General features: G+C 38.9%; 1 protein-coding gene across 4 annotated transcripts in view; it reads right to left on the bottom strand.

Annotated features, from left to right (window-relative positions):
- RUFY3 (RUN and FYVE domain containing 3) overlaps positions 1 to 27,101 on the bottom strand; it is an 84,420-nt gene that overhangs the window by 52,883 nt on the left and 4,436 nt on the right. For 2 of the 4 annotated variants that reach the window (XM_007446098.1, XM_007446097.1), the window contains exon 1: positions 15,178 to 15,355. The exons of 1 other annotated variant lie outside the window; for it this stretch is intronic. In XM_007446098.1, coding sequence (XP_007446160.1) covers positions 15,178 to 15,355 — 178 coding nt within the window. Of the gene's footprint in view, positions 1 to 6,989; positions 7,113 to 15,177; positions 15,356 to 27,101 lie in introns of those variants that run through there. One more of the 4 variants, XM_007446095.1, reaches the window with a different exon arrangement.

The raw sequence follows: 27,101 nt of genomic DNA, 5'->3' as shown, positions 1-27,101 counted from the left end.
CATAATTAAACTCACAAAATCATGTGAATTTTGTATGTGTAAATACGCAAATACAAACAAAGGTAAGGTCTCAGAGGATGAAGCATAACAGAAATGAGAAAATGGGTAAAGAATACTTTGCCCATGATAAGCCCTCTTTCTTGAAAAATTTATCATGGAAGCCAGCATAGGGTCTGAGCCATAACTTGGAGTAATGATCCAGAAAAAGAATTTATCATTTGTCCTACTCACTAGTTCATTATATTATCACTTTAATTAAACTGGTCAACTTTGGTTCTCACGTGGCACAGTGATTTTCAAGTGGAATGTAAGCATTCATTCTAGTGTCAAATATATATTCAGTTATCCTGTAAAGACATGCAAAAAACCCCACAACTATATAAAAAGTTAAAATTTAACTTCAGAAAACAGGGAAGCAGATGGGGATCTAGCAAAGTGATATGTGATTACAATGGAACTTTTTTGAAAACTACATATATAAAGATTATTGGTTAGGTCAGACACAAAGACAGGCAATATAAAAAGTAATATAAAAGGTAATATAAAAAGAATGCAAGTGCCTATACCCTATTACACTTGTACCGTTCCCCAATTCAAAAGTTTAGAAATTAATGACTTAGAAAACCAAGCACAGAAGTACAGCTCAGAGAACCAGGATTAAATTCCTAACTTCTGTCAACATCCCAAGCAAGTCACTTTATAAACAGAGGTAGGAGAACATGATAGTTCAGAGAACAGACTCAAGAGCTGGAACACCCGGGCCCAAGTCCCAGCTCCACCCCTTACTGTTTGTATGACCTTGGTCCAGGTACTTCATCTGTTTTTCCTCAGTCAGTTTCCTCATCTATCAACCATGGACAACAGGAGTACCTATCTTACAGCCCTGCTGCAAGGAGTAAAAAGAGTAAACACAGGTCCAAAATCTTTTATCTGAATATTTTCTGGCCAAAGGTATTCTGAAATGCAGAACTTAATTTTTTTTAGAAAGGTAAAACGGTATATACTGAGGCCAACATGTAGAACCTCAGCAGGGCCTGAGACAGCACTTCACAAGCAAGCACATCAGTATTTCTGCAGGAAACATATGGATATTCAAATTAAATAGGATAAAGACTATAAATAGCCTTAAGTAAATTCAGGTCATGTTTTAGCATCAAATGAGTTCAGGCAAATTTATGAAAAATGCTTTTGGTTTTAAGAGCTTTGTTTTGGATTTATGTCTAGAACACTTAGAAAGTATCTCTACAGAAAAAGCACAATATTATTATTTTACAATGAATTTGTGTTAAAATACATCATATATATATATTTGCATATATGATTTTCAAGTATAATCCTCTGAAAATATAATATGCTACAGATTTATATTATGTAGGATTATAGATTCATAAGAATATTCTTTTAATGATCATGTTAGTTTGCCATACAGACTTGCCATGTGACCTTGTGAAAATCCGTAAGGTGACTTCCTATTTTATTCTTCATTTCTTTAACTAAAAACTACATTTGTCACCTAATAAAAGTCTACTCTATTAAAGCAAAATATAAAGAAACTCCAAGATTTGTGCAAAGAAGAGCTCAGGAAAGTGAATTTCTAGGTGGAAATGGGTGTGGGTACAAGGGATCTCTCTGATTTTCCCCTTGGCATGGGCCACCTAGAGCACTTTTCTGTTCCAACCAGACATATTTTGTTTTGTTTCTAAAACAAAATTTAAAATTATGAGTGTCAGAGTGATGGAATCAATTTAAAAGAGCCCTCCTCCCCAGAAAGGTAAAAGGTATGTTTTCTCCTTTTAAAGTTGTTGCCCACTTTACCTTGGCATACTCACAGTTTTATTGTAATAAAGAATGGATACCATAATGCTCTTTTACAACCCCCAAAGAAGGATTTATAAAAGATTTTTTAAAATTGTGCCCTCTGGAATATGTTCAAATTATTAAAACAACAACAATGAAAACAAAAGTATCTAATACATGAATCAAAGAGGTGGGTGGCAGCATAACCAACTCTTGTCTCTATCCCAGAACATTTCCTTTTTCTAGGGATAATACTTTGCTGCTTTGGGCATGTTTCACCTGGTCTAAAAAGCTATATTACCTTTAACTTGTATCATAATACATATTCACAAATTGCAAAGAAGCATAATCTAAAGCCTTGCTGGTTGATACAAAAGATAGGTCTGGATTAAAATTTTGCTCTAGATAATGCATAGTTCAGAGCTGTAGCAATCAGAATTGTGCCAGATGTGCACTATAAATATTAAAGTGAATGGTAAAGGGGAGCTTCCAAAGTTACTCTGGCTAAACAGACAGCCTCAGTTCACTCAAAACACTGACTCATAAGGAAAGGAGTGCATACCTTATAAATGCCAAGTGGATTGTCACAGGGTGTGGTGCCATGAGACCAATGCAATGTCAAGACCACCACTCCACTCGAAACGCTTGGATTTAAAGCAGTTAAAAATGCTGCTCCTAACAGACTCTATCATCTTATTTTTAAGATGCATATGAACAAAGACATCTTTTAAAGTCAAGAGATAAGAGTCAGGCTGGAACTATAAAAAGGCCCTGAATTAGGAAGCATAGGTTATTTGAGGTTCACTGAACCATTTCCTGGCTAAACATGGAGATTAATTTACTTAGCTCTGGAAATATTTAATTAGGTGGTACTGTAAAATAGTTGTTCTTACGGTACATGGTGACTCAATGATGATGCAGTGTGGTCTGGTGAAAGAGGGCCTAGCTTTGACACTGGACCCTGCATAGCTACTTCTTTTTTCTCTCCATGAGGGAGAGCTGAAGCTCCATCCCTCCTGAGAAGCACTGGAATAGACTCAAAGTGCCTCTGCATTGTTTATGTACCCAGGCTCGTGAGATCTCTCTTCTTCTTGATATATTCTCTCTTCAGGAGTATTATGACTATAGACAAGGGAGTTGCAGTCAAGTTTAGAGACAAAAGCAACCAAGTTACACTGTCTCCTTGAGGCTAGGTGTCTTTGATTTACAGTATTACTTTTTAAAAGTTTACTAGAGTTTCTTGAGAGTTTCTTGAGGGGACAGCCTTCCTGAAGCCCCAACCACTGATCACAAATAACTCTGAAGGACTGTTGTGAAAGTAAATGTTAATTAATTTAAAGTACTTAGCAAATCACAGGTACTCAATGTCAACTTCACATTTATAAGAAACCAATATGTGCCTTGTATTTTGATTTGGCTACAAACTGGAGTCCTCTACGTATATTTTCCATAATTATTCAAAGGAAATAGAGGGAATGGGATTGGGAAAACTAACAAAGAAACAAACAAAAAAACTAAACTAACTATTAAACACAGGGAAAGAACATAAGTCAATGTAAGTAGACCAAAGAAAAATTTAGCAGCTGAGACACTATTAAACAATAATATAATTAGGTTGGTAACCTAATAATAAATATTAGCAGAGGAAATGTCAAGCTAACTTAAAAAAAATGCTAAGAGGTCCTGCTATAATAAACCAGTAATTTAGGCCAAGGTCTATCTTCTCCCCAAAGTATAATAAAAAACAAAAATATCTGCAAAGAAATACAAATGGTCCTAGAAAAGGTAATATTAAGTTACTGTGGGGCTTCCCTGGTGGCGCAGTGGTTGAGAGTCCGCCTGCCGATGCAGGGGACGCGGGTTCGAGCCCCGGTCCGGGAAAATCCCACATGCCGCAGAGAGGCCGGGCCCTTGAGCCATGGCCGCTGAGCCTGCGCGTCCGGAGCCTGTGCTCCGCAACGGGAGAGGCCGCAACAGCGAGAGGCCCGCGTACCGCAAAAAAAAAAAAAAGTTACTGTGACACTGTGATTTATAATAAGAAATATATCTCTGGTTTTCATGCCCAGTCCCTGACAGAGGTCTCCTGAAACCTTATAAATTCCTAAGTGCTAAGAACAGTAGGAGCATCTTTTGTCCTAATCAGGTTACTCTGGGTGGCTCCTGAATGGGATCTGGTTCCCATCATTAGAAGCTTGGAATTATCAGCAACACTCCCCCACCTCTCTGAAGAGACAAGAGGGGCTGAAAATGGAGTTAATAATTGGTTTTATCCACGTGAGGAAGCCTCCTTAAAATCCCAATAGTATGGGGTTCGAAAGCTTTCAGGTTTGTGAACACATTCACACACGGGGAGGGTGATGCATTCCAACTAGACAGGGACAGAAGCTCCTGCGCTCTGGGTCCTCCCAGACCTCACCCTACGTATCCCTTCATCTGGCTGTGCATCTGTTCCCTTTATCATATCCTCTAATAAACTGGCAAACGTAAGTTGTTTCCCTGAGTTCTGTGAGCTCTTTAGCAAATAACTGAATATAAGAGAGAGGTCATGGGAATCTGTGATTTGTAGCCCAGCCAGAGAGAAGTGGTGGGTGACCTGGGGCCCTACAACTTGCATTTGGCAGCTGAAGTGTTATGGTTGTGGGCTGGAAGGGAACAGTCTTGGGGGTCTGAGCCTTTGATCTGTGGGATCTGATGTTATCTCCAGGTAGACAGAGTCAGAAAGGAGTTAAATTGTGGGACACCCAGCTGGTGTCACAGAATTGCTTGGTATTGGGAAAAATCCCACACATTCGGTGACAAGAAGTGTCGGAAGTGAAGTGTTCTGGGTGAAAGTAAAAGAGAGACACAAGAGGAGGAATGCAGGTTTTTCCAATACAGTTATCAACATTTGAGCCGTTTAATATTTACTGAGCACGAATGGGGAGCAAAGGGCTTTACTAAGGCACTTAGGACAGTTAATCTGTATGGAAGAGACAAAGATGAAATATCCACAGACACTGCCCTTGAGGAGAACTATGTAACTATGACACAGGTAAAAAGGGATTGGTATTAGATAAAACAGATTCCTAAGTCAGGTGAGCAGCTAGGTGACACAGGGCCTGACGGGCAGTGAGGGGATGAAAAAAAGGGGCCTCCACTGCATCAGGAGACCTTTTGCCCTCTTGCCTGAATGGCTGCAATGGCAGAAAATAACGTCTCTGACTAACTGGACCTCAACTGGGTAGCTGCTGCCCATAAAAGAGGACACTGTGAAATTCACAGATAACACAGAGTACATCTCATACATACCCTAAGTTTTACAGCTCTTGGAGAAAGAAAAAGGAAATTCCAGCAGCCTTTTCATTGTAGAAAGTAAACCAGAGCAATCTTAGAGAAGTGTGAAATTTCTCACTGTACAATCAACAGTAAAACTCATTCTCTTCTGCTAGGACATTGTCACTAGCTCAAAGAACGCGCCCCCCGGCCCCGCAAAAAAAACCAGATAAAACATTATCATGCAGTTTGCAGCTGCTGAATCAACTGTCCTAAAACCCCACAACTGTTTCCTTTGAAAGTTCAGATTTTAATAGTGTGGGAAACCACAACCAACTGCAGTGGCAAAAGATAAAAATGAGTTGCAAAGAAGCAGCTAATATCAAAATTCATGACACCATGGCATTAAAAAATTTTTTTAATGTTTATTGCAGCTTGGAAATGTGTATAAAAAAAGTAAAATACATTACTATTTGACCCAGAAATTCCACTTCTAAAAATGAAATTGTTCAAGTGAAAAGTGTTCGATTTATAAACATAATGATGTACCAAAACTGTTTGGGGTAGCCTAATTTAGAAATAACCTAAATATCTATAATAAGGGAGTAAAGAAATTATGGCACATCCAAACAAGTGAAGACATTAAATGAGGCAGTAGAGATTTCTATTTACTGAAGTGGAGAGAAGAACGTCAGGTCACACAAGACAGGTATGTGATGACCTTACATGCATAAAATTGTGCAAGTTTGTAAACAAACCACAGGTGTATATATTAAAAAATAGAATCAGGTTGCTAGACCTTACCAGTGGTTACTGATAGGTGCCAGGATTTTAGGTGAATTCTACTGTTTTATATATTTTTACTTGTCTGTATTCTGTGACTCTTAAATGCAAGTATATTATTTTTATAACTAGAAAAATAAAGTTGTTTTCACTAAAATTCATATATATATATATATATATATATATATATAATTCTAAATATATTTTTCTAAGAGAACCCCAGTATTTTCAGTATGCTGATATAATATTTTTTATTGGGGGAAATTTAATTATGATGAAAAATAAATACTTAGGGGTCATTTGACAATAAGTATGTTTCACTGTCCCTCTACACATGTGTTTCTAAGTTCATCAAATTCATCTATTTGTTCTCTGGCAAAGTTCAAATACAAAAAATTGCAAGGGCATGAATTTTAGTATTTACTTCCCTGTACTCACAAGTACTTTGTAGCAGTCCCAGTGGGGTTGGAACAACAGCAAAGGAAAATCATGCCCCATTATACTCTCCACCTTCCCAAAAAAGGGGCACAACCAACAAACCCGAAATAATACAGAACCACACTGAAGCGCAGAGAATACTGTGGGCGCTCTCAAATGACAGGCTTGCTCTCTTCCTAGCCAGGTCTCACAGGTACCCAGGCTTGGGAATCCAACAGCTTGAATTCCAATCTGAGATCCATCACTGAGTATTAGTTATCTAATCTGGTATAGCATGTACCTCTGGAAAATGACAAAGATGTCCATGATTAGCTTAGGACAAATAACCTTCTGGCACTAGGTGCTGATAACCCAAAGAAGAGTTAATGTGAACTACACTAAGAAAGTCACAAATTAAAGTAAAAGCTCCGTTCAAAAACGGTCCAGAAAAAGCACACCAATAAAGAGGAAAGACAGTAGTAAGGCACTGTGATTAATGACAGGGCACTAAGCAGACTCCAGTAGCAAGAGTACTAGGGAGTTGGGAAGAAATTGAAAGCAGACCTGAAATCAGAAGGAGAAAGCTGATTTTAGGGAGAGCACATTACAGTCAGCTCAGAGGAAACATGTAGCTCTTCTATGGTTTCATTACAGATTGAGGTACAAATGGAACTCTGCTGATACTTCTCACCCAGATTTAGGATTTTATAAAATCTCAGAGGCAAGTGGGTAAAACTTACCTTGTAAAGGTGACTAGCCAGACTATTCCCAGAGCAGAACAACAAGAAGGGATGAACCTTGTCCAAAGAACTTTGTCTGGTAGGCTTCTGAGATGGTAGTAAAAGCTATAACCTCTTCACTTTGAGAAGTTCACGAAGACTGCCTTGTGCACACGTAATCACAACTCAAGAGAACCTGACTATGAGGCTAACCGGGCTGGTGGCAACAGATATTCCAATAATCTCACTGAGGGCAGATTACAAAAGGAGGAGTGCCAGAGCGAAAGCAAAGAACAACACGATTCTGTAAAACAGAGAATCCTAACAACTCAGGTTTTATTTTCTGAACACAGGAAAGGAATAAATCAAATGCTGTACTAAATGCACCTAAGTCTAAATGCTGTGGGTCACCCTTGTGCACAGCATGCAGCATTTAGAAAGCTCTGAAAACAAAGCATGCCAAAAAATAAACCCTGACCTGTGACCTGGAAAAACTCAAAATGTTTACTAGAAATATTAAAAAATTATAGTGGAAATTGAATCTAAAGCAGTAGCTCCACTTTTTTTTTTTTTTTTTTTTCCTGGTACGAGGGCCTCTCACTGTTGTGGCCTTTCCTGTTGCGGAGCACAGGCTCTGGAGGCGCGGGCTCAGTGGCCATGGCTCATGGGCCCAGCCGCTCCGCAGCATGTGGGATCTTCCCGGACCGGGGCACAAACCCGTGTCCCCCGCATCGGCAGGCAGACTCTCAACCACTGCACCACCAGGGAAGCCCAGTAGCTCCACTTTTGGGCTATTTCTCCTATTCATGGCTGTTGGAAACTCTGTCATGGAAGGTACTTAACTCTGAGTTAGAAAGATGGATGACTGCACATCTACAGTTTTCATTAAGCTTTTTTCTTTAAAGAAAAAAATAACATTGTTTCTTGATTATAGTAATATATCCTCTTGTAGAATATTTGGAAGACATAATGAAGTATGAAGACTATAAAAATCATCTGTAGTTCCACTATCCAGAGAAAACCACTTTTTTACATTTTTGGTACATTTCCTTTCACTTGTGTGTACGTGTACCTATATTTAAATCAAATTGTGGCAACTAAGACCCAACGCAGCCAAAAAAAAACAAAAAACAAAAAAACAAAACTGTGACCACAGTGTACATGTGGCTTGGGAGACAGCTTTTAAAACTTACTATATTTAATTAATTAATTAATTAATTAATTAATTAATTTTTTGCGGTACGTGGGCCTCTCACTGTTGTGGCCTCTCCCGCTGCGGAGCACAGGCTCCAGACGCGCAGGCTCAACGGCCATGGCTCACGGGCCCAGCCGCTCCACGGCACGCGGGATCCCCCCGGACCGGGGCAAGAACCCAGGTCCCCTGCACTGGCAGGCGGACTCCCAACCACTGCGCCACCAGGGAAGCCCATAAAACTTAACTATATTTTTAAAAATACTCCCTGCCATTAAATATTCTTCCACAACACCATTATTATTGTTTGTTGTATTGATGTTCTACAATTTATTGAACAATTTTCCTATTAGGTTATTTAAGTTGCATTTAAAATTTTGCTACTATAAATCATAGTACAGTGATAAATATATATACCTATATATTTTGCCTTTATCTCTGATTATCTCCCTAAGATAGATATCTGGTAAAACCACTGGAGCTTAATTTTTCAAGGCTCCTGATTCACACCGATAAAGTGATTTCCAAAAAGGCTGTACCAATATATATCCTACTAGCAGAGCCCTATCTGAGCCTTCCCACACTTTCATCAGCACTGAATATTATTCATAGATATTTTAAACTACAACAACAAATTATTTGTTGTACTAAACTTCCATTTTTTTTTTTGCTGTACGCGGGTCTCTCACTGTTGTGGCCTCTCCCGTTGTGGAGCACAGGCTCCGGACGCACAGGCTCAGCGGCCACGGGTCACGGGCCCAGCCGCTCCATGGCATGTGGGATCTTCCCAGACCGGGAAGAGATGCTATGTTTTATTGAGCGGCTACTTTGTGCCAGGAACTGTTTCCTCTAAGTAATATGTATGTATTATCTCATTTGATCCTTACAAAAACGCTTTGAGCCTAGGTACTGTTATCCCCATTTTACAAATTGACAGATTCAGAGATGTAGTAAGTGTTGGAGCCTCCATCCAACCCACGTGCAGCTCACCTACACCGCAATTCAGTGAGTGTATGTCCAACAATAGACCTGCGTGTCATAAAGAACATCTTCCTCCCAGTCTCTGGTGACATATTTCCAGTAGTTTTGTACACAATTGAACGTGGCATTGACCAGCTTATGTCCAGTGAGCATTCAAATGAGGCCAAAAGCATGCCAGTTGGGGCAGGCTTGGTGATTGCCATCAATTAAATTTGATACCTTAGCATTTTATCCACTTGGGATTTTTTTTTCTCTTTCCACCCGTTTTTATAAAGCCCATAAAAATATCTACATAGTTGTGCAGATGCTGCGAAACATTAAAAATGGCACACTGCTGAAACTGACCTGGTGGGCAGGCAGCACCTTTACGTGCTAAACTTAAAATGTTTCTCAAGTAGATGTGCAAAATGACGTGGAAAGCTGTTTGTGGTAGCAGTAATGTTCATGATTATGGATTGTCTGAAACAGTAACGACGCTGCATCCTTATTCTTTAACTATTCTCATGCCCTTCTTTTGGGTAATTTTACCTATCAAATGTTTTTTCAAACTCCTTTTCAATGCTTACCTATTTCAATCAGGCTGTGATTCTGCACTTTGCCAAAACCCTGATTATTCTTGTTGTTATACTATTCCTGCTTTAGATTCTCCGTGCTGACATTAAATTAGGAAAGGGTTCATCAATGAACCTTCTCCAACAAGTCCAATATCCTTCATCTCCTGAATCGTTGGATACTGTCTGTGTCACTTGATTGAATGCACTTTAAATCATTCTCCAGTGATTTATTTTAACCTATGTGATTCGTACTTTATGAGATTATACAGAAAGTTCTTTAGGATAAAACTTTTCTTTTGCATCCTTCAGAAGGCCTTATATTACTGTGTACTGTTTATTGTAGCTATCTAACACACTTTAGGTGAACTCATTAATGCCTCATAACCCCAGAAAATCATCATTCTTAAAAGAAAAGTTTATGAAAAGATTATTGGAATACCTTCCCTCCATTACACATAACTTATGGTTTCTGGGTATTTTAAATTTTTAAAAATCATTTATCTCGTATTATAGACTCATTGTATCTTATTTCAAAAATGGAAGTTTAGGGCTTCCCTGGTGGCGCAGTGGTTGAGAGTCCACCTGCCGATGCAGGGGACACGGGTTCGTGCCCCGGTCCGGGAAGATCCCACATGCCGCGGAGCGGCTGGGCCCGTGAGCCATGGCCGCTGAGCCTGCGCGTCCGGAGCCTGTGCTCCGCAACGGGAAAGGACACAACAGTGAGAGGCCCGCGTACCGCAAAACAAACAAACAAACAAAAAAACCCATAGCATCTCTTCTTGGTACACCACCACCAACACTACCACCTTTTCAGGAATATTCTACATTCAATATAAAGGCTGCCTGAAACAGGCTCTTGCACAAGAATGAAAAGTTTACTTTCTTGAAGACTCATTTGGCAATTTTATAAAGAATGAATCAGTATAGGAACAGAAATGGTTTGGAGAAAAGCTAAAAGTAGGTGTAGGAATCTGGATGTGACATAATTAGATCCTGGTAGTTGCGGAAACTAAAATGAAAGACAAAATTAAGCTTCTGCTGTGGAACAGAGCACATAAATCCCTCTTTTATGGCCTAACACATACAGCACTATTTGTTTAATCATAGCAGAAAACTACAATAGCCAGATGACTTAAATCTGGTTTATATAATTTCATACATATATATTTCATACACTGGCTCTGTACCATGGTACTGCAGTGACTGCCATTTTACTTGTTGAACTACCCTAATTCCCACTTGTCAATAAGCTAAAAAATACGGAGGAGCGGGCTTATTCACTGTGCTATACCTCAGGACCTAGCATAGTGTGGAGCATAAATTATAGGTAGGGCACTTAAATGTATGTTGAATGAAGGGCCGAGGTTCTGATCTTATGATAAAAACTGTTTTTTAAACACTGCTTTTTTTCTTTGGGTGTTCTAACAGACCCTAAGGATTTTTCCCCTAGGAAAAACAAAGCACAAATGTAAAATTTTATATATAATTTTTTGAATCATAGTTACCAGATTTAGAAGCCCTGCACTAGACTGTAGTGAATTCATGCTATGAAGTTTCTAGGTAAACAGCCATTTGGCTTCCCCTGACAAAATGCCCACTGGGACAGGCACTTTTTTCATTAAAACATATGCAGGTCCCAGGCAGGATGGGGTTTTACTAGTGTGCAGTGATATTAATGAGTAAGAGTACGTTAGTAAATGTCAATGGATTTATCTCAGCACCAGTCACTTTCCACAGTCACCAGATAACAAACATTTTCCATTTCATCTTCAGGGGATTTTTCCTTGCTTATTATATCAGTAGCGTATTCCCTACTGAATGGAAAAACCTGATCCCAAATCTACACCCATACTGTCCTTTGGGAAGTGTGGTCACTCTAAGTGTTATCTGGCTTTGAATTCCATGTCAAGGAACAGGATTGTCCTTTAGCAACTAAGTAGTTCACACTTGTTTTACAGCAGCCTCTGACATCTTTGTTTCATCTCTTTTCTCTCTTTTCCTTGACTGTGAATTCATTGAGGGCAAGGGCCACCTATTTCTTAGTCTCTAGAACTGGACTTTGCATGAATGGATGCCCAATAAATATTTCTGACCAACTGACAGACCAAAACACACTCCTTGCATGTGGTTCAGTATCATTACTACACTCACAGATGTTACATATAAGCTATCCCTTTATACATTACAGTATAAGTGCCAGAGAGTCTAATGAACACTAAAGCAAAATGCAACTACCAGGGGAAAACTGCAGAGTTACGCAGTAACGGCATGTCTGAAGTCGGCCATCACATACAGTTCTCTATAGTAACACTAAAATCAAAGACTTGAGCAGCGATTCTCTCCTCAATGTGCCTGCTCAATGTATCATTTCTTCGTAGTCTGCCTCTTATTATCTGTATTTGAGAAGGAAATTTTCTAAGTCAAAAAAATAATTCAAAGCTTACAGGTGTCTTTATAACCAAATGGTATATTATACTGTACTAAACCGATCATCTGTGTTTCACCTCTCAATGTCAGACTCCTCTTCTTTAAAAGAAGGTTAATAGGAAAAGAAGTATTTCTTGATAACTGCGTTTTATTTTTAACCGATTATTTTCTCGTTTATATGAATTTAAGCTACTAACCTTTAGTCTGTCTGGTAAACAACTAGTTTAGACTACTCCAGAAAGTTAGATATAAAAACAGAAATACACACTAAAATGGCAATAGATTTAAGAATGGGGCTTAAACTCTTGCAGCTCAAACCACTGCTCCACGAATAACTATTACACAAATAACTAAATTTATAGGGCACTTTACACTAATTATCTCATTTAATCCTCCTAACCTACTATCTGGTAGGTACCAGTCCTAACTACTTGTTATACCCGAGCTTGGCCAGCTCACTATGTACTGTCTGAAACGTCCCCTCCAACCCCTATCCACCACGGTGTCAGCCTGGTGATGGTCTAGTTATCACGCAAGGTTGAGCCCAGCCCAAGTCTCACTTACTGGATGAAGCCTTTGCTCCAGGTTTTTCAAAACAAAGTGTATTAAAAGAAGCGAGAGAAAGATCACCTCCTTGACCACCAATAAGCACTGAAATAATTAAGTGAGTTTTTATTCCCACGTATTTAAGAGTTAAGGTAGGCAGAAATTCTAGGTCCAGGTCTACACTTTGGACAGCACAGTGAAGGAAGGAACTCTGTTTTCAGAAAACAAAAGTTGGAAACCGCAATGCTTGTAGTGCTGAGGCCACAAAGTTAGTCTATATTATCCTCTTAAGAGGATACATTATGCTTTTGCCCCTTTTCTCTTGTGGGAGTCAGAGGGCTCCAATGCAGGATTTGCGCAGTCAGATGTCTGAAGTATTCTATGAATACTCCTGTGCCTGGGCACCAGGTGCTCCATTTTGTCAACACAGTAAGATTCCCATTATCACTGGCCTGGTGATCACCACTTAAAGGTTAGTAGCTAAATTAAACTTAACAATTGTCACTAGCATCAATATTAAAGCAGACATTTCTTTGGTTCAAATGACTGTTTAGACATCCAGAGTTAGCCAGTGGAGCAAGGAAATAAGATCCCTGTATTTTATTTACCTGGTTTCCTAGATCACTAAACCTATAGATGTTTTCCTGGGTCTGGACTTCCTTTTATTACTTCTAGTGCTAATCATTTGAAATTGTTTCTTCTTTTACCCAATTTAAGGCAGAATTCTAAAATTCATTTGTTAGCATTTCTCAATTTTCCTCCACACCCTCCATAGTTGACTCTAAGGTGTTGGGAACTTCCTATTTGTCTGTTTCCCTTAATCTAAGGATGTGCCACTTAAGCTTAGGTTGCAGCCCTCATACATTTTCCATCACAGATTTCTCCATATTGAATTCAAACAGTACCACTACAAATGCTTATGTGAACCAAACAGCTCACTTTTGTTCACTCACAGGAATCTTGCTCAAAAAACAAATATGTATTCAAATTATTAAATTTGTTAAAAGTTATTTTGAGACACTGACACACTAAATTTTATAATTAAGGGAATATTTGATATCGCATGACTCTCAAAATGAATATATTTTTAAACAAAATATGCAGATTGAGGCATTTGCTAAAAGACTTCTTGGTAGCCTTCTAAAAATGTATTTTTCTTCCCTAAAGATTTTTAAAGCTTGGGAGGCTGTTCTAAACAGTACTGGCATTGTATGCAGTTCTAGCTGATGCCCTCTAACCCCTGTGCACATTCTGAAACTTAGAGCCAAAGGAAGCTGTCCAGCTGACAAATCAATTGTTAAAAGATGCAAAGGGCCTTAAAAACTACTTAAACATTGCCCTTAAAGACACACCCAAATGAATGCTTTGTGTTGTGATGTTAACCCTCTCTAAAAGTGTCTAACTGGGAAAATAAAATCCTTTTCAGACACAAAGAGTGAAATCTGAGTCATGATAAGATTGCGATGACACTAGGCCAAGGGAAAGGAATCACTTTTCCTAACCCAATTGCTAAGTGCAATTCACCTTGTGTCCTCTATCCTGCAGTATGTCTAAATATCAGGCAGATTTTATGAACAATTTATTCTCATACGTGAGCATTTCTGTCTTCATTATTTTAAGGGTAGAGAATAAACACTAGCTAAGAGGTCACTACATAAAAATACAAAACAATTTGACTCAAATCATGACTCATGTTAATTCTCTTCCTAATTGTACTAAGAGAATTTAGGGGTAGAAGATGAAACGCTCTCACAATTTAGAAAAGGTTCTGGGAGAAAGTCACAAGTCAAGAACTACAAAGGTTTCAAAGGTACCGACAGTGGAAGTTTCAAATGGGTCATCATAGATACCACAAATAACTTATAAAAAGCAATGGCCAATAGGTTCCATGGGAAGGAATTACCTTATCAATCATGCCTTTTTAAGGCGTTGTGCTTTTTTAAGACACCATATTCATTAAATAAGCACTGAATGTTAAAACTGCTTTCTCATCTAACCGTATAATCTATATTATTAAAGAAAAAAATGTTTGACCAAATATTTTCTAGATATCATAGCCTGTTTAACATTATATCCTGATGATAGGATACCCTTCATGAGTGTTTCAACTATATCATGTACAACCCTATAATTATGCTCATGCTTTTTTATCTTTATTAAGAATCAGTACAATTTCTATAATATTTTAGCATCTAATCATAATTAATAGCTTTTTCATTGTTGATTAGGGTCAGATGTGATAAGTGACCTCAAATGTTCTTTTTAGAGGCTTCAAGACAAAGAACTCTAAACAAGCACCAGCATCTTTTGAAAGGATACCTCAGGGGGCAAGGAAAAATTATTTTTCCCAGTAAAGTAGAGAAGGGGAGCTGGTGGTAGGTAAGGATGAAAGGTTTTCAGGCTTGTTAATAGTTTACAGCATGGGTTCTTCCTGCCTTTCCCTGACCCTCCCAGCCCGAGTAACAATGGGGATGCTGGTGAGATACTAGTGGATGGGTTCTAACCATACCTTCGTGGGTAGGCTCTGGGTCAGGTGTAAGTGAGATGTCATCCAGCTCTCGCAGGCAGAGCCATTCTCCATCCATAGACACTCGGAATTTGCAAAGGTAGATCGTCTCCATAGCAGCCTGTGTGATCTTGTCAGTGGTGGGGGTCGGCATATCGGTGGGAGGCGTCAGAGCCGACATGATGACTCAGCTGGGACCACAACACACAAACACACACACACACACACACCACAAAAATAAAGCCTCCTCAACAAAAACCCCAAATCCAAGGCTCTGCAACAAAGCTCTCAAGAAACGGGGTGGGGGAGGTTAAAAAAAACACACCTTATGGTTTAAGAACCAACTGTTCAAGATAAACAATTCTACACTATCTCTTCTCATAGACAGCTCCTACCACCTAGCAAAATAAGACGATGCTTGCCTTCTTCCAGCTTCTCTCTTGTTATCTTCCCTTCCCTACCTCCTTCTCTTTCAGCTGAGCCAGAGGCTTGAAATCCTGCACAGTCGATGCTACCTTAGCTGGCTTTGAAAAACTGGCTTCTGTATGAGTTAAGTGAAAAATCCTCCTTCTCTGTGCAGGAAAAAAAAAAAAGTACAAAAGAAAAAAAAAACGAACAAAAAATAAACCAATATTTTTGATTTAGCTTAAAAAAAAAATCCTGAACTGCAGAAATCACTTCCAGGATCTGCACAGAGGAGCTGGGATGCTGAGTTCTAATAGGATTGGTCGTGCGCAGTAAGCAGGGTGTTGACCAAAATGGCTGACTAATGAACTGAACTGAAAATTCAGGCTCATGTGACCAGCTGCTCTGAACGTAGGGCGAGCAATTCCCAGGATGCTTTATAGATGCTGCTGATGCAGGGAGAGCAATTAGGCTGCTAGCTCTCATCCTGCACAGCCCACTTCCAGACTATGCTAGTCAAACTGTGATCAGACATAACACAATGCACATATCCTCATCAATTCCCCTCTCTGTGGGATAAAAGGGCTGGATAACAGGAAGACAGTTAATACTCGGTAATACTGCACAGCAAAGATGGTAAAAGAGGTAGTTAGATTACTTTAACAAGCACATAATTCACCTCTTTTTTCCTTATATACTTAGCTATCAAAATTCTTTGCTCTGCTAAAGGTGGTGTTTTAAGAAAAACTAAAGCAGATTTTCCACTTAAATACCATACTCTCAGGCATTCATAATTTCCTTCTCCAAAGTACAAAGACCTAACTTTGTAGACAGGACAGAAGGGCAATAAAAAAAAACTTGAAGTGAAAAAAGTAAAATCCTTCCTGATTAATGGCAATTTCCCCCTCCCCTTCTGATATTGCTGTATTTACCAAGTTTCTGCATTAGATTATTTTCTAGTACCTGGAACATGCTAAGGGCACATTATCCAGTTCTCTTAAACCAATCTACCCGTTCACCCACCCACCCACATATCTATACTGTCCAAGGAGACCGTTATGCCTTGGTAGCAAGAAGTTAGGTATTTGCTTTCTGAGCTACATAAATAACAAGGAGATAAGGGATGACAAAGATTTTCTTTGACAATGTTTTGGACGATTGAAAACTAGTTTTTGTTTGTTTGTTTTTTGTTTGTTTTTACTTAAGGGTCTGGTTTTTAGGAGGAGCACAAAACTTCAAGAAATATGCCCCAAGATGATTTATTGTGTTCTAGGATTTCTTATCAGAGGGTTATCTAAAAACTGAAAGAAAAATTTCTCCTTGAGTATTATTACAATTTTTAAAAATATTTATTTATTTTTGGCTGCGTTAGGTCTTCGTTGCTGTGCACGGGCTTTCTCTAGTTGCGGCAAGCAAGGGCTACTCTTTGTTGCAGTGCGCGGGCTTCTCATTGTGGTAGCTTCTCTTGTTGCAGAGCACAGGCTCTAGGTGCGCGGGCTTCAGTAGTTGTGGTGCGTGAGCTCAGTAGTTGTGGTGCACGGGCTTAGTTGCTCTGTGGCATGTGGGATCTTCCCAGACCAGACCAGGGCTCGAACCTGTGTCCCCTGCACTGGCAGGTGGATTCTTAATCACTGCGCCACCAGGGAAGCCCAAGTATTTTATATATATATACATATATGTATGTGTGTGTGTGTGTATATATATATATATATATATATATATATATACACACACACACACACATAAATAACTGAATCACTTTGCTGTACACCTGAAACTAACACAACATTGTAAATAACTATAATTCAATAAAACAAAATTTTTTTAAGTAAATGAAAAGGAAAGCCATACTGGAATAAAGTGTTTACAGCAAATACAAAAAAATTCATAAATGCTTCCATCCTAATTTGAGATTCAACTCAAAGAAAAATGCTAAGAACCAGATTCTGTAGGTAAACAGGTATTTTCATATTGTTAGAGGGAAGGCAATCTGGTACAATGTAAGAATATATACACGTATATGCTTATTTATAATTAGGAAGAAAATCAGCAAGTTACTAAGGAAACTAAAATTTTCCAACTAGGTTTATTCATTTCTATTTATCCAACATTATTCTACATCTGGACCAGAACTATTCATTCATTCATTCATTCAGTAAATATTCACTGAGAGTACTCCATGTGCCAGGCACTGGGCATGCAGCTTAAGACAAGATCACTTCTTCAAGGAAGCAGAGTTTACATATCCAAATACTGAATATAAGTCTTTATTTAACACATTCACATTTAATTACAGTGCAATTCCTTTCTAGCCAGACATCTTTATAGATTAAAACTTAAAGGGAGATAGTTTATAGTTTTACTTTAAGCCATGTAATACTTCAAAACACAGTTAAGCAGTCATTAAAATCTTTAAAATTACACTGAATAGTTCCTGGAACCACAATACCAAAGAGCCCTGGCTATCTGTACATACGACATCAAGACTCTAGGTCACTGATACATTCTTAAAATATAGAACTGTGAATATGTGAATTAATCTGAATGCTCTGGGATTGCCTGTGTCCACCAACATCTGAATTCAGCCTGTCACAAACCATGATGGACAATCTTCCCACCAACCAAACAATAAGCATTTATTTAACCCTGAACAGGAGATCTGGATTGATTACAACCTACCAGCACAACAAAAACATCTAGGTCAATAAGCACAGAAACTTGATTAACATTCCTTCCAAAGGTCCTCTCCAGATAGACGACACAAGGAAGGAAGCCCAAAGCAACTAAAACTTCTGCCAAGTAGAGAAAAACCTGTCTGCACTGGTTACCCTTGAGTTTCCCATACCTATCAGTTTGAGGAGGTATTAGCAGTTATTTCAGAAATAAGAACTGTGGGTGGGCAGGAAAACCTGTACTTTTACCCAGTTATACCTGTTTGCAGGTAACCACCCTTGAGTCTTCAACACGACAGTTACTCATTGTTCTGTTCATAAGCAATGAATTTACTATGAAAACACGCACTCAATAGAGGACTAATAAAAATAATTTTAAATATTGCTTGGTAATGTTTTTACTATGTAAACATATTAGCTTAGAATATAAAGGCAATATTAAGTCATCAGTAAGACATACAAACCTTGAACATTTTTTTCATAATCTTTTCTCATAAACACACTAATTATAAGCTGTATTGAACTATTTTCTCATTTGATTCCACTTGAGAATAACAGCATATATTTGTAAAAGAGTTGTGAGGAGGTCTGGGGTACAGTTTGTGGCCCTAAAACAGAATTAACAAGGCTATGCGAAGTTCAAATCCAAGATAATGATCTGAACAATACTATGTTCTAACTGCTTACCCAGCATGAATTTTCTACATTATGGTTGATTCAAAGCAAATGAGAATCACTTTTCAAAGTTAGTAGTTACATTCCTTTAAAGTATATTTACTCAGCTACTATTATGAGACAAAGACTGATTTGTCACACCCAATGTCCCTGTTATACGATGTGGAAAAATTATTACTACTTAAGGTAGCTATCATTTATTGAATTTTTATTTTCTGTTAGGTGCTTTGTAAATATCATATCAAATCCTCACAAGAATCCTGCAAAGTTGGGACTTTCCTGGTGGCGCAGTGGTTAAGAATCCGCCTGCCAATGCAGGGGACACGGGTTCGAGCCCTGGTCCGGGAAGATCCCACATGCCGAGGAGCAACTAAGCCCGTGCACCACAACTACTGAGCCTGCGGTCTGGATCCCGCAAGCCACAGCTACTGAAGCCCGCGCGCCTAGAGCCCGTGCTCTGCAACGAGAAGCCACCGCAATGAGAAACCCATGCACCACAATAAAGTGTAGCCCCTGCTCGCCGCAACTAGAGAAAGCCTGTGCACAGCAACGAAGACCCAATGCAGCCAAAAAAAAAAAAAAAAAGAATCCTGCGAAGTAGGTATTGATATTCCCTCTTTACATTCAAGGATACCAAAGTTGAGCCACATAACTGGCCCAAGATCACACGATTAGCAAGTGGCAGAACCGGGATCCCCAGCTGCGTCTAGAATGTCCATGAAGTTCATTTTTTCTTCTATACTTTGCAGCTTCAGCACTCCACCCCAAGGATTAAACTTTACTCAGGGAAAATAAAACAAAACAAAAGCAAAAACAAAGTAACACAGGCAAGGTCCTCTTGAAATTTCCTAAACAGTTATTTCAACAAAGTTAAGATTTGAAGCAGAGAAAAAATTTAACTGCTTTCATACTTTACACCTTAATGTTTCACAAACCATATATTCCACTTAGTCACCCTTATACATCTAGTTTATGTTTTTAATAAGTGGGCATTTTCTTTTCTTTCTTTCTTTTTTTTTTGTGGCCAAGCAGCAAGGCTTGCAGGATCTTAGCTTGCTGACCAGGGATCAAACCCAGGTCCCAGCAGTGAAAGTGCTGCATCCTAACCATTGAGCACAGGGAATTTCCAAGTGGGCATTTTCTGAGAAGCTGAGAATCCAGCAGGTATCTTTCTGCTTGTGCTGGCGAAGGGTAAACCAAATTCTTCCTGACTATTGTGAAGGATGTCACTTGATTAACTGTACCATTGAAAAAACCATCTTACCGAGTTCCCGCCACATTTACTTATCCGGGTGGACATATTAAGAACACCTGATACATTCAGAAGTGTTAAAAGATAAATGAAGTGGGGGAGAACTATTTTCTAAAATGACTCATTTCAGAACTTCTTTAAATAACAAACTTCGATGCCTAACTTTAATTCTTAAAAAAAAATCACCAATACCCATGAAACCATTGCCCAACTGGAGAAACAGACCAGTGTCTTTCATTTACATGCTCCTTCTCTGTTCTGAATTCCTGCCTCCCCTTTTGAGGCAGTTACTTCTGAATTTTCTGTAAATCACTGTCTTATTTTAGAAATATTACAAATACACGGATGCCTAAATAATATTTTAGCTTGTTTTTTTCTTAATTGTAGCGAAAAGGGTTTGATACTGTATATAACCTAAGCCTTTCACTCAAAACTGCATTTTCTAAGATTTATCCACATTGTAGTGTGTAGCTTGTACTTTATCCTTTGGGCTGCTGTGTTACAAGGTAATAGTCCATTGTATGTATAAACAATTTTTGATCTATTTTCATGCTGGTGAGCATTTGGGTTATTTCTAATTTTTTCGTTTTAAATGATATTATTTAGATACTTTTCAGAAATAGATTTCTGGTAGGTATGCCAATTCTTCAACAGGTTTGAGGGTAAGAGACCACTTCACTTACTTCTTTTACAGTTAGCTGACTCCTCCTATTACTTAGTTTCTATTCTTCACACAATAGTGCTTCTTAAAATTTGTCAACTTGTGCAACTACATCAGTTTGTAAAGCTCACAAGTTCTGGCCCCCAAGGCTTCCTGGGTCACGGTTTCACAACTTAAGAAGAAAAGTCTCATCCCCTCCCCCCAATTTCGCGAGTTGCTGTTAGCACAAAAGGGTTCCCTTGATGAATTACCATCATGATGCCATCTGGGAAAGCCCAGATATTTCTGCTAAATTATAAGATTATTCAATTGAAAGATCATGACTTTGTCACATGCTCCAGTCCTCCCTCTCACTTCCTTCCCTCCCCCACACAAAGATCTATTATATCCTCCTCTAATGTTGAGATTGCTACAAGTTTAGGTTTATATACTTGGCAGGCTCAGTATTACTTTGTAGATATTCCAAGGAAGATAATATATACTATGAGTACACCTGAGAAGCTGAGTTATGGTTGCTAAAAACACCACCAGGACTATTACATTGCATAATATTTTTCTTGCAAAATTAACGAGCATAAGACTGAAAATAACTCCTACCTTAATAACTAAAATGGATCTCATGGCTACGTGGCAGTAGGCAATAATTTACAGATGTAAAGCTACCAACTACTTAGTAGACAATCTTGGGAAACTTATCCTCCTCTTGTCTCAATTTATTCAGCTATAAAAATGGAACTAAATAACTAGCTTCACAAAGATCACAGGCTCCATGAGAAGAACTCTGCCTATTTTACACACCATTACACACTTGCTTAAAATAATAATACCTACCAAATACCAGATACTCCATAGATACTTGTTGGTATAGATATGTAACTCTAAAGCACTCTATATTCTTGCAATGATATATTTCCACCCTCCTGTTTCATTTCAACCATGAAAACCCCCAAGTTCTAGAAAATCAAGCTATATTTATGCCCCAACAAACATGTCATTCTAACACAGGCTTTATTCATTTATACACAACAGGTTCAACGATTTAATATGTATAAAGCACCTATTATGTCTAGTCACTATGGATATGAAGAAAGAACAAGGCAATAGACAAGAAACAGAAAATTATAGGTGTTTAAGAAATTTCTAAATCCCTGTCACACACATGGCTATTCAGTGTTGCTTACATACCTAACTATTTTCTCTATCACACTGGTGGCTTGTGAATTTCACATTCATTCATTTTTAGCAAATAGGGCTTTACCGGGTAGAACAAGGAACCAGAGGGCTACTACTGCTGCCTAAAGAGGAGCCTCCAGTTTAGGATGTGATTCCAGTTATGGGAGGTGGTGAAGGAGGCTGAGAGCATGTGGACTCAAGCCAGAATGCCCACAGTCAATCCTAGGTCCATCACTTAGAAGCTGAGTGCTTGTTTCTGCGCCTGTTTCTTCACTGACAAAATGGCGATACTCATATTAAGTACTTCAGAGTTAGATGAAGTAATGAAAGTAAAATGCTCAACACGGCACTTTACACAAAGTAAGCAGTCAGTAAATGGCAGCCATTATCATCATTTTAATATGTGATCCTGCTTTCGAGAGTACTGGGAAAAAAACCCCAAAACCCAAAAAATCCCAAAACCCTATCAATCACATGAAATGAAAGTGAGTAAGGATGAATGTTCAAGGGACTAAGGTAGAGGAAAGTAAAAAAGGCGATGTGAGTAAAGGGTATGCTGGGGCATCACTTGGGACTTGAGAAAGGAAGAGGAGAGAGGGGTCAGAATTTTACCAAGCCTTCGTAACAGGTGACCAGATTTCCTAAGTTCATAAAAAAGGCAGAGGAAGCAGATAAATGTCTGTGGACAGTCCGTAAACAGATTCTAAAATTAGAGAGAAAAACCATATTCTTAAAGGCAATATGCTGAAACAATTTCTCCCGCTTTCTACATGCCTTTTGCTGTCACAGTCTGCTAATCTCTTCTTTCCTTATGGTTCATGAGGTTTCAGACTTTCCCGCCTCTGCCCCACCATCCATGACACTCCCTCTGACACAGGCTGAGTGTCATGTATGGAGCAAGTCTAGAACCAGACACTAAGATGGGTTGTGCAAAGAGGAATATCATCTTGGCCCAGCAGCCCTTGATTCCTGATCTGTTATGTTTTAGGAAGACTATGAACTTTTCACAATTATTCAAACATAGCTACAGTAGAGGGCATGACAGTATTGATAGGTACCCTCTCAAGTACCACTGCCTTTATAACTCTAAAAGCATTTCTTTTCACATAATTTCAAACCAATTCTTTATGCTTATGGTATACTACTAACTTCCCAAAATAAATTTTAAAGCTCATATTTGAGCCACTTCACACTGTAGGAAGACATTATAATGTTAATAAGGTTTGTGTAGAAATGTAACAGTTGTGATGTTCTGCAAAGTTCATTAAAATGGGATTCTACTTTTATTTATGATGGCTACAGGTTACTTATTGTGTAATAATGATAGAGAAGCAGCATATCTTTTATGCAACTTGTTTCATTATTTAAGGAATTTTCGAAAATATTAGCCAACAAGGAATTATCATTATTTCATTCAGTTAATTTGGCTAAACTCTCATCATCATCCACCTAGACTTTCTACTACCTATAACATACACTAGAAAAATATGTTCTCAGCTTCTTGATAAAATTTTACTTAACACATAGGTTTCTGTTAAAAGTCAAACAAAAAAGGGAAAAGATGAGAGACAAAATACAGTCAGGTGAACATGTTTTGAAGCCAATACTATTCTTTCAGTCTGAAAAGTTGCTTTCTTTGCCGCCTTTCCTCTGCTGTCTCTCCCACCCAGGAACTTTTTTACTGCCTTCTACCCAAACTGGTTTCTTTAAGGCCTTGGTGAGGGAGTATACAGTGATTAACAACATGAACTTTGGATACTCAGACTATTCAGGAATATGAATTCATTCTCTGTCCTTCAGTTAAAAAAAAAGCAATATAGACAAATATTCAATTATTATGTTGTATACCTGAAAGTAACACAATATGTCAATTATGGTTACCAGGGGGGAAGTTTGAGGGGAAAGGATAGTTAGGGAGTTTGGGTTTGACATGTACACACTGCTATATTTAAAATGGATAGCCAACAGGGACCTACTGCATACCACAGGGAACTCTGCTCAAAATTCTGTAATAACCTAAATAGGAAAAGAATTTGAAAAAGAATAGATACATGTATATGTATAACTGAATAATTTTGCTGTTCACCTGAAACTAATACAACATTGTTAATCAACTATACTCCAATATAAAATAATAATTTTAAAAATATGTCAATTATATATCAATAAAAACAAAAACCAAATAAACAAAAAACACTTCTGGGGACAGGGTCAGAAATCTGTGTCAACAAGACCTCCAGGTGACTCTGATGTGTGCTAAAGTTTGAGATAAGACTTTTCCTAAAACCAAAGAATCTATATCTCCAGAATAATCTTCTAAATCCAAGGTTACTCTATCAGAATTTATTTTATAATAGCTTAGATATCACTAAAAGACTGAATCAAATACTCTGATGAAAAACGTATGTTGCACCTACCTATATGAATTCTATGTGAACTACTCCTCCCCATTTTTTTCTTTTCAGCTTTCATTGTTAAGTGAGTAGTTTTATGCACTAGCTCTTCCATCTAATGGAAATTCTAAGAAATACCTCTTATAAATATAACCCCCCAAATTGATAAGTACTGATACATGTGAAGTTTGTGCCTCCCTGCCTACAACATAAAAATATTCTATAAATGTAGCCACTAAGTACCATTACTATCTTACTAGTCACATTCTTCATTCATAACTGTTTGGGTTACAGAACTACAGTAAAACTTCTGTTACCTAATGAAGAACCTTTTAGGATCCTCTAGTATCCAGAATGAAGCTAAGATGAGAACTAAGAAAAAAGAAAACTCTGAAAGAATGAACCTATGATTATCAATAGCAGAGCAGCCAAAACAAAGACTCAAAAATTACATCTAATATTCTGAAACTGTTGCTTTGTCAATAAGAAGCATAACAGGACTTTTTGATAACGCCAGGCCAGAAGAGTAGGTAAAACAAAAGAAAGCAGGCAGAAGAGAACGGGAGAAATTGGCTGGGAAGACAAACTGTTGACAGTTTAGGCAGCAGTGCTGATAAAAGCAAAATCAGGAAAGGCAAGCAGCAGGCAGCAAGCTTAGTCATGAGGTAGGAAATGGGGGTATGACCCAGCTCCCAGGACCTTAGATGCTCAAGATCCCAGGTTATTTCAGCTGTGTGTGGAAAAGGACCCACCTGCATTTAGATACTCTTAAGGGCTAAACTACAGGTCTCTGGTAGTCACTAATCTACAATTACACACCAAAGATGCTACGTTTCTGAGGGTTTCCCCCCTTTTCTTATGGGCCTTTACATCTGCCATTTGACAAAACAGCATTTAATGAATCAGAAAGTGGCTCTTTGCATTCTGAACACAGCTGGAAAAGAGCTGATGGCTGACAGATTTGTGAATCACAGTACTGTAAAAGAAGGCACTGCTCTACATTAATTATAACAAAATGCTGTCTTCTAAAAAGTCACACATCAGGCTAAAACCTACTCATCTGAGGTGAATGCTCAAAACATTTTGGTTCTGATGGTTCAACCCTTCCCCTGCACACCTCCCAATTTTGAGCAGATGCCTCTACATTTACAAATCCAAAAAAAGTGACTTTTGCCTTTTCAAAGTTTAAAAAGCATACAGCAGATGAACTGATTAACGTGTATTCAACTCCTAATCAGGTATAATGTTTTCTAGAGTACTATTAAACAATGAAAAAAGAAGAGCGAGAGAGACATAGTAATAGAAATGCCCAGGGAGAATAAAGTCAATGAATAAATAAATACATACATACACATACAAATAACGTATATACGCACATATACCTATATAATACATACATATCTTTCTATTGTAGGTGTGTGTATGAAACTGTGAACCTAAAATTGATTTTCTCCTCTTAAATACACATTCCTGGGTTCATATGTAAACGACAGCCCTCTTTCCCCACATCATGAACTCTTAAAGAGCATCCATGAGAAACAGTGAATGCTTCTAGAAGCCTCATTCTCTGCACTTTCCAGGGCTCAACCAAGGCATTCACTGTTAAGTATACTCAGCTTTTTTTTTTTTTGCGATATGTGGGCCTCTCACTGTCGTGGCTTTCCCGTTGCCGGACGCGCAGGCTCAGCGGCCACGGCCCACGGGCCCAGCCGCTCCGCGGCATGCGGGATCCTCCCAGACCGGGGCACGAACCCGCGTCCCCTGCATCGGCAGGCGGACTCCCAACCACTGCGCCACCAGGGAGGCCCGTATACTCAGCTTTGATGTGGGTAGTCACTGTAACGCTTCCAGTCCTTCCCAAGGCCTGTTTCCCCCTTCTTTCTATTCCTTTCCCAGCTCTCCTCCTATCTCAAAAGAGCACATACAAATACAGAAAGAAAGCTGCTGCTTTGTGAGTGGACTTTTTTTGGTACACTGCTGTATTGGGGAGAGAAAAGACAAGGGCAGAGATGTGGGCTATTTGTATGGCATTGCTTTAAACATAAATGTTTGTGGTAGCTCTTGGAGTTGAAAGAGGAAAAGAACTGTCAATAGAAGCTGATAACCGTGCAAATGGCAGGGGTGCCTCTTCCCTCCAACACCAAGGAGAAGCCATCTCTTGTCCATTCTGTCCACTCACAAGACGACTTCTAAAGTTAGGATGGAAAAGGAAGGCATTAAGTGTTACTGAGCAAGGCCTGGTGTGCCCTTGGCACAGAAAGCCAAACTCTGATAGCAGGTGTTTGCGGCAAAGTAAGGGTTTATTTGCAGGGCGCCAAGCAAGTAGAATGGGCAGCTCATGCTCAAAAGACCCGAACTCCCGGATGGCTTTCAGGCAAGGGTTTTTAAAGACAGTTTTAGAGGAGAGGGTCGTAGGATGCGTGATCAGCTCGTGGACCTTTTTCTGATTGGTTGGTGATGTGGTAACAGGCTGATGTTTCAGGAATCTCAAACTTCTGGTTCCAACCAGTCTGGGGTCTACCTTGCTTGTGGTCAGCATGTAGTGGCCATCGGCCACCTGGATGGGGGTCTTAGTCTCTACAGAGCAACTCAAAGATATGCATCAGGGCTTCCCTGGTGGCGCAGCGGTTGAGAGTCCGCCTGCCGACGCAGGGGACGCAGGTTCGTGCCCCGGTCCGGGAGGATCCCACATGCCA

Source organism: Lipotes vexillifer, unplaced genomic scaffold, assembly GCF_000442215.2.
Source record: "Lipotes vexillifer unplaced genomic scaffold, Lipotes_vexillifer_v1.1 scaffold933, whole genome shotgun sequence".
Taxonomy (NCBI): Eukaryota; Metazoa; Chordata; class Mammalia; order Artiodactyla; family Lipotidae; genus Lipotes; species Lipotes vexillifer.
Note: the sequence above shows the minus strand (reverse complement) of the source record. Positions and strands in the feature narration are given on the sequence as shown.